Genomic DNA, 8777 nt, shown 5'->3' on the forward strand with positions numbered 1-8777 from the left:
CGGTGGCTCATTAACAGTTTGGTATTTGTGAAAGTACACAAATGTGTGAAATGAAAACAACGGGATATAGCTTTTCGGGATCTTCCAAAAAGTCCCCTGAAAAAGTCTTAATAAATATCCACTATTTCACTGAGACTACATTTCATCCTATTTCATCTCGGTTTCCTTAATTTCATCGAATTCAAATCAAATTACTGTCTAAAATTAACGACTTCATTTCATTTCGCTTCCTATCATTTTTCATAAAACAGAAAAAATATACAAAAGATTGAGCCAATGGTGGGATAGGTACTTTTGCCTTTTCAGTTGGAAAAATGGAACTTCTACTATTGTCACAATTAGATCTATAAAAGTGCACAAATGTGTAAAAATTAAACAAAGCCGCGGACATAGCTTCCGGGATCCTCTAAAAGTCCACTGGAAAAGTCTCAATAAATGATCACTATTTTACTGCGATTATATTTCATCCCATATCATCTTCTTTCATTCCGTTTAATTTCATAACAACTGAATTTCATCCAAATTAATCAACTTCATTTCATTTCAATTCATACTATAATTTTTTTATAAAAAAAAAGTATTATAATATATTAGGCTGTATGGTTTGTCTTTCCAGTTGGAAAAATAGAACTACTACATACCACTGTCACAATTACAAAATATGTCAAGTGTCAAAACAAAACAAAACGGCTGGTCAAAGAAGAAAATATCAAGAAAAGTTGTAAATATTAGGTTTCCCTAACCTAAAAATCATTCAGTCACGAAAGGAATAACTAAGTATTAAAAATGCTTCAAATAACAAATTTGATCAAGAAAGGGCCTACAACTTGTGCTCACTTATTAAGACAATCTCGACATAAATCTAAAACTCATTGGGTACGTACATACTTTATAAATAATAAATAGAGCCAAAAAAACGTTTCGCTACAGAAAATGTTTTGTCACAATTAACAGGCAAAGTTAAGAAAAAAGACCGGCCCTAAATACAAGGCAATGAATCATTTTGATGAATTTTACGGGTCCGTTTTCGGTAAGAAATGGGATCCCATGAAACGAGCATTATTACAAGGCCCGAAGTATGTAGCCGTGATCAACAATTACGGAGACGCCGAAGAGACTATGGAGTATCTTACGAATAGAGGTAATTATCAAAATTCAGAAGCATATTTTCATTAGTGTTCTCTGATTCAGTCTGCATATTGACAGATGCTTCCTATTATTTGAACGAAAAAATTAAAATATTATTTTAAAGCTTAAAGCTGCCATTCTGAGGTACAACGATCAGTCCTTGTTAAATTATTTCCCTCAGGTTAGAGCCCAGTGAGCTCACCTACTCATTCTGCAAATCTAGAATAACCCCTTGAAGTTACTTGAATAGGTAGGAAAAAATAAAATAAAAAAAAACTATTTCTGACCTAGTGTCTCACTTGAGTACTCACAGATGTGAACAATGAACATCTTGTCAATCTATTCTTACACTCTAAATAACCTTAGAACTCATATAACTGATTAGATTTGATTTAGCTAATTTTTTTATAGCTTTTTATAGATTTTTTTTAATTTAAAGGGCTTTTATTGAGCCCACCAAGAGTTAAATGTTTATCAGAACCCTTAGGTATCATAACATGAATGTTGACCTTGAAAATTGAGGTCAGTGTTTCAATAGTATACTGATTACAAAAATCAAAACATTTTGCAGTTTTTTTTTTGTTTAATTCCTTCATTATGGAAGTAATTTGTGTACATGAGTGTATGTACGTAATTCATTAAAAAGAGAGTTATCTGTCTGGGGGATTTTCAAAACTGGCATTGTAGCATTGTTTGATATGAGAACTTAGACCTTATTATTATTACTTATTATTTATTTCTTATTGAATTAAAAAAAACACTTTACTATTTTCTTTACCAAATAAAATTATTTGGTTAGGTGCACATTGCCTAAAGAAACTAATAACAGTCCAGGAAGATTTTCATAAACAATATTCTGTGAACACAACAACCTCTGATCAAGAAGCACCAGTATACATAAATAAATTACAGCAATTAGCAGAGAAGGCACATTCTGATGAAATATCCAGTATTTATCCGAATACTGATAATAAGCCTGAAAGACTCGACTTCAAAGACGATGATCAAATTTCTGAAAGAAAGGAAATTACGGAGCAGAAGTAAGTTTAAATCTTTAAAATTTTCTAACACTGCTGGTAAACCACCTAGTTTCAGTAAAAATATTAATGGAGATGTTAAAATTATGTACTATTTATTATCTTTGAGGTGCAATGACCAATAATGGTGTTTTGTTTGTAATTTGATAAGCGCAGCACAGAATAAGCAAAATTAAGGCCTGAAAACATTGTCTCTTAAATTAACAAAACATTGATCCATTTTATTAGGATAATATTTTTAAGCTATCATATAGAATTTTATCAATTCCAATTTACAAATATTTCAGGGAACCAATAAACAAATCATTAGATCAGGCGATAGCAGATGCTGTCATAGATGAGTCTCGAATGATTGACCCATCTATAGGCTTGACCTCAGAAGCGTTGTATCAGTATTTACCAGCAACTAAACTTAAAGGCATGAATGACTGGGTACCAGAGTCTACACACTATTCTTATTATTCAAGTAAGCTAAACAAAAATTAAGTTTGTTTTACATTTCCCACTTGGTTCATTCATTCATGTCCATGGGTGAGGATGATCACTCACCATCAGGTTGACTATATAGTCTACAAAGAAGATATATAAATTAAAAAAAGAATTATTCCAATCACTCATGAACACATTCATATTATAAAAACAATGTTGCAGTGTCAAATTTAATATGCATTTCTTACATGAAAATCATGTATAACTATAGTATGTTTCCAAGGTAAACTCAAAATGTAAGAAATAGGTACTGCCAATCCTAACCTTCTATATAATATTCAATACTTTGTCATGCTGATATTAATTCTAGTTGTACAAAACCTAACTGATAAATGATGCCATTTGATTATACTTGTAATCACTTGTAAAAACTAAGACCTTAGAACTCATATCTAGTCCAACCATTTAAGCAATTAAAAAAAAAAAAAAGTGTGTGTGTCCGCTCCGACGCACGACTGGAGTTTACTGGATATAAAAAATTAAACGAAACAATACGAGAAATAGTTCTATATTACGACAACACGATACACTACAGATTATTAACAAATTAACGAGACACAAAACAAACGACTAACAAATATATGAAAATACAATAATGAGAGAAACGCGCGATCAGTACGAGGCTTTGTGGCGGACTGCCGGCGCAGCAGCCCGGCGTCACCTGCGATAACGCATTTCGTGTGACATGCGCAATCAGGCGCATAACGCATTTCGTGTGACATGCTAGTACGATTTTGGTCCCCATAATTTTCATACCCCGGGCCTATATATGTAAATCGATTCTAAAGGAGTAAACTCCAAAAAAAGACATTACATTCTTCACCTACTAACACACTACAATACTTAATATTTTTTTTTCGTTTTTTGTCATAATGCTTTATGCAATGCACGCTGTTTATCATAAATAGACCAATGGTAACACAGCATACTTGTTTGGACCACTGACTTGAGGCAGACATTTCCAAATTGAGTAGAACTTTTTAACTTTACTATTATTTTTACAGAAATAGTTGATTTCCCCTTAACTATCGAGCCCGAGACTGAATTGCAGTACCCGGAACACCTGAAAGTGTTCACTTATGAAATGGACAGTGAACTTAAAATGTTCCCCGAACCGAAGAGATCACAAACAGGTTTGCTATGATTTCATCTATTTCCTTTTGTAAATATCATTGTTTTTTAGTAAATTAGACAGACTTCGGAACCACTTGGTTGCAAATGATGATGGGACTCTATAGATAACACAAGATACACACTGGCTTTCACTTGAAGGTACTTCGATAGAAGTAATGAATATGCAGTGGAAGAAACAGACAAGGATTATTTTATTGTTATTTTTATCAGATATTGAACATTGAAGGTCTCAATAAATCATCTGATCATTGAGTCAGTGCCTCTCGCTTGAGAAAATACAACGTTAAGCGGGTTATTACTGCACTAACAATAACTCAATTTAATTATTACGATGATTTAGTTAAACTTCACTATCACAATTCACTTTTCCACTTTTTCAAGGTCATCAATTCATTGGTTAGCTTCAAATAGAACTACCCTATTTTTTTTTTAATTTGTTCAAGCTAGTTTTACCAGTGATAGGGTAAACTACCATCCCTCCCATTTTTGCCGCGAAACACTAATGCGTTTCGGTTTGAAGTGCGGAACAGCCGTTGTACTATTGAATTCAGACCTAGAACTCATGTATCGAAATAGTTGACAGCGTGTACGTTGTTGATTTCTATGGGTTCCGGTAGCCGCTTAACTCCAGTGTGCTTAGTGCGAGTTGTTTAACGTTCTCGATAGCGTAAACGTTAGCTTAGTATGGAATGGGATCGTTTGCGTACGTTTGCCGCTAGGGGCGCTGTTCCAACTGCATATACAAAATTGGCTTAACTTTTACGCTATCGAGAGCGTTAAGAAACTCGCACTAAGCACACAGGTGGGCCGCGATCTCGTTCACCCGTTTAAGAAATAAAAACGAGGGTATTTGGTTGGTCGAGTAAGGCGGTACGTTTGTCGTTGCGCAGGCGTGTTTAACTACTACCCCATGGATTGTGGCAGCGTGTTAGCCGTGCTAGCCCTGGGGTTGAGAGCCGGCGACAGGGTCCTGGACTTGTGCTCTGCTCCCGGGGGCAAGGCGCTGGTCGCGCTGCAGACCTTGTTACCGGACGTGGTCATATGTAACGACGTGTCTATATCTAGATCGAACAGGTAATACTTAAACAGTCCCGGGATAAGGATTTCGTAACGGAATTCATGTGCTGACTTTCGATACCACAATCGGCTTCTTGCCATGCCATTGCCGTTGGGATGAAATTGAATGAATTGAAGTGAAAGTTTTTACTGGTGGTAGGACCTCTTGTGAGTCCGCACGGGTGAGTACCACCGCCTTGCCTATTTCCGCCGTGAAGCAGTAATGCGTTTCGGTTTGAAGGTTGGGGCAGCCGTTGTAACTATACTGAGACTTTAGAACTTATATCTCAAGGTGGGTGGCGCATTTACGTTGTAGATGTCTATGGGCTCCAGTAACCACTTAACACCATGTGGGCTGTGAGTTCGTCCACCCATCTAAGCAATAAAAAAAAACCAGTGGCTTGGCTCTGCCCTTGGCATTCCTGAAGTCTATAAGCAACGGTAACCACTCACCAATCAGATGGGCCGTATGCTGGTCTGCCTACAAGGGCAAAAAAACATCGTAGTAAAAAGGTGGCAATTTACTGAGACTTCAATGGCGTTTTTCCCACACTTATCCACTTTCGCAGATGCTAAGCCGCAACTAGTATTATGTCTTCTGATAACGCACGGGTTGCGTAATCAATTAATAACGTTTAACGTTGATTCGTCGTCGTCCTAAACACGTCATTACGGGCCCTCCCGATCCACTAACGGTGCTTTTAGGTACCACAAGCACCGGCCACCGTTCTCGTCGAACGAGAAAGGGTTCGGCGAGTAAACTGACCCATAAACACAGACCACTGAGTTACTCGCCGGATCTTCTCAGTGGGTCGCGTTTCCGATCCGGTGGTAGATTCTGCGAAGCACTGCTCTTGGTAAGGTCAGTGTTAGCAACGTCTCCAGGTTTGAGCCCCGTGAGCTCACCTACACGTTAGGGCTACGCTGACGTAGTCTCTCAAGGCTATCAACTAAGGTAGGAAAATTGTATTTTATAATTTGATTCATTGTAGAACACAAAGGGTGTTCAGCGACTATCTGTTCGATTTCGAGACGGGCAACAAGTGGCGGGAACGCGTCATCTTCAAAAGGGTCGACGGCAGAATGTTCACAGACGACCACGGCTTCGATAAGGTACCATTACTGTTTAAATTAACCCACCCAACTATCATTACCATGGACTAACTTTTCTGTTATATTAATATTGCATATTGGTGTCTATCGAACAACGCACGATCAATAGCAAGGTTCATATTTATATTACGTATACCGTTTTCTTTCTCGTTTGTTGTCAATATTTTTTTTATAATAAAAAAAAATTAAGCTATTACAAATTTAAAGGAAAAATACCTCGAAATACGCAATGTTGACAAAATTGGTATGAATGTATCGACGATCCGAGGAATTGTTCATGATCTGGTCATCTCGTTTCTACAAACGCGCCGCCCGCTCTGTCCCTTTCTATTCCACGGTAGAGTTAGAAGTCGCATTAGAAGTTTCACTTCAATAAAAATAAAAATAGAACGCACTACGAGAAGTGGTTGATAATAATAACGTATCGACAGGTTCTAGTGGACGTGCCGTGCACTACGGACCGACACTCTGTGACCGAGGATGACAACAACATCTTCAGGCCGGACCGGGTGAAGGAGAGGCTCAAGATACCGGAGCTCCAGTCGCACTTGTTGGCGTGAGTTGATCTTTTGACCTGATTAACTTGGGAGCGGTGACCAGTGTAGTTAGTGCGAGTTTCTTTTAACGTTCTCGATCGCGTAAAAGTTAACTCAAATTTGTATGGAGTTGGAATGTTTTATTTTTTATTGCTTAGATGGGTGGACGAGAGCCCATAGACATCTACAACGTAAATGCCGCCACCCACCTTGAGATATGAGTTCTAAGGTCTCAGTATAGTTACAACGGCTGCCCCACCCTTCAAACCGAAACGCATTACTGCTTCACGGCAGAAATGGGCAGGGCGGAGGTACCTACCCGCGCGGACTCACAAGAGGTCCTACCACCAGTAAAATTTTGGTTTAAACGACATACATAACAATTATCCTTGTTATTAAAGTTCCATTTTATTTGGTATTAACATTATCACAGTATGAAATTCAATTAAGTTTACCCCGTTCAAATAGGAAGCTGTTTTTGTTATGTTTCTTCCAAATTTTAACCTTTAAATGGCTTTTCTGTAAAGTTCAAAAATATTGCCTAAACCAAATAACTCTTTACCTGTCGATTTGTAAAAGAAATGGACCTTTTCTAATTCGCGCTTGCGCTGTTTGAGAACAAACGCGAATTAATCTTAAATGTCAATGAAACAGCTATGACATAGATGAAGAAATATGTAGTTACAAAGTTTATTTCTTTAAAGAACTGTTAACTTAATAAAAAATTGCTTGAAATGTCATTAGTTTGTTTTTCCAGGCTATTGTAAATTTTTAATTTGACATACATATAATTGAAATAAATACAATAAAAAACTTCCTTTTTATAGAACAACATATTGAAGTCACATTTAAAATTATAATCAATAAGTATAATTAAAAGTCCATAGAACTTTTATAGATATTCAAGTTTATCTTGAAAATGTCGTTAGCGAGATTCAGGTATCAGTCAAATAACTTGTGCTCTCTGAATAGACACCCGCTACAGAACGTTCTAGAAGTGTTCCCAAAGGCAATTAAAGCTCTATTTTTTATTTATTAATTTCTTATTTTAGAAACGCGCTTCGTTTAACGAAGGTCGGGGGGACGGTCGTGTACTCCACGTGCTCGCTCAGCCCCATACAGAACGACGGGGTGGTGCACATGGCCCTCAAGCAAGTCTTCGAGAGCAACGACATCATCGCCACCGTCGTGTAAGTTCAATCCAAAATAAGTTAACATGTATGAGGGAGAGACTTTTTTCTTCGGGCTGTGTGCCGAACTTCTGGTTTTTGCTGGTGGTAGGATCTCGTGTGAGTACGCGCGGGTAGGTACCACTACCCTGCCTATTTCTGCCGTGAAGCAGGAATGCGTTTCGGTTAGAAGGGCGGGGCAGCCATTGTAACTATACTCGAGACCTTAGAACTTATATCTCAAGGTGGGTGGCGCATTTACGTTGTAGATGTCTATGGGCTCCAGTAACTACTTAACAACAGGTGGGCTGTGAGGTCGTCCACCCATCTAAGCAATAATTAAAAAAAATTCAACAAAAATATTTACGGGCATCGGCCACTAGATGGCGTCGCTTCCTTCGATTACTTTCTCATTGCTCTGTAGATGGTAGTAACATAAAATATTTTTAATGCGGGATTTTTTTCAGAAACCACATATTGATAAAATTTAGTCAATTTGTCGATAACAAATAAGACTTTTTTGTTAACCATCTGTATGTCAAAGGTTTATAAGCTCGTATATAATTATTGTTATTACAGAGATTTAACTCCAGCGGTCGCCGGCCTCAGCAGCACCCTGACGCTGGGCGCGGGCGCTGCGGCCCCCAAGTACGGGCAGCTCGTGACTCCGTCGCTTTCCGCCAACTTCGGGCCGTCGTACATCGCGAAACTTTTACGAATTAAATAAAATGTACTAAGAAATGTTTTTTTTTATTATTTACTACTTATAGCGCCCCGCGATTTCGCCCTATTCAGATTTGTATGAAAAAGTAAGTTTAAATAGTGTTTAAGAATATTAAATAGTTCAATTTAGTCATGAAAGTTTTGTAACCAATTAAAGATAAATATTGAATATTGAATTCGGTATTGAAATATTGATAAGAAAGATATTGAAAAGTTAATTACCTAAAGGTAAGTTACCTATCTAACAATTAAACAGTGCCAGCCCTATTGAAAAACTATTATCTCCATACCTGACCCGATTCATCCCAAAGCCAAAGTGAATCGGATCAAGATAGTTTTTTAAAGTTTTTGTGTATATTTTGCAATGAACTATGTATAATAATGCATCGTAC

The 8777-nt window shown here is 37.3% G+C and overlaps 1 protein-coding gene across 1 annotated transcript; it reads left to right on the plus strand.

Annotated features, from left to right (window-relative positions):
• Positions 1 to 587: 587 nt before the first annotated feature.
• Positions 588 to 8403, plus strand: LOC101737539 (5-methylcytosine rRNA methyltransferase NSUN4). Its single transcript, XM_004926239.5, has 10 exons — positions 588 to 876; positions 955 to 1141; positions 1928 to 2168; positions 2453 to 2631; positions 3659 to 3787; positions 4679 to 4862; positions 5837 to 5957; positions 6389 to 6513; positions 7546 to 7683; positions 8242 to 8403. The coding sequence occupies exons 1-10, from the start codon at positions 787 to 789 to the stop codon at positions 8387 to 8389; spliced, it is 1542 nt and encodes a 513-aa protein (XP_004926296.1). The 5' UTR covers positions 588 to 786; the 3' UTR covers positions 8390 to 8403.
• Positions 8404 to 8777: the final 374 nt, after the last annotated feature.

The sequence above is a fragment of the Bombyx mori genome, chromosome 3 (assembly GCF_030269925.1).
Source record: "Bombyx mori chromosome 3, ASM3026992v2".
In the NCBI taxonomy this organism is placed as follows: Eukaryota; Metazoa; Arthropoda; class Insecta; order Lepidoptera; family Bombycidae; genus Bombyx; species Bombyx mori.

Coding starts and splice junctions, on each gene's coding strand:
- LOC101737539 (XM_004926239.5), top strand. CDS start 787: ATGCTTCAAATAACAAATTTGATCAAGAAAGGGCCTACAACTTGTGCT. Junction 4,863..5,836: donor TCTATATCTAGATCGAACAG/GTAATACTTAAA, acceptor GATTCATTGTAG/AACACAAAGGGTGTTCAGCG. Junction 5,958..6,388: donor ACGACCACGGCTTCGATAAG/GTACCATTACTG, acceptor ACGTATCGACAG/GTTCTAGTGGACGTGCCGTG.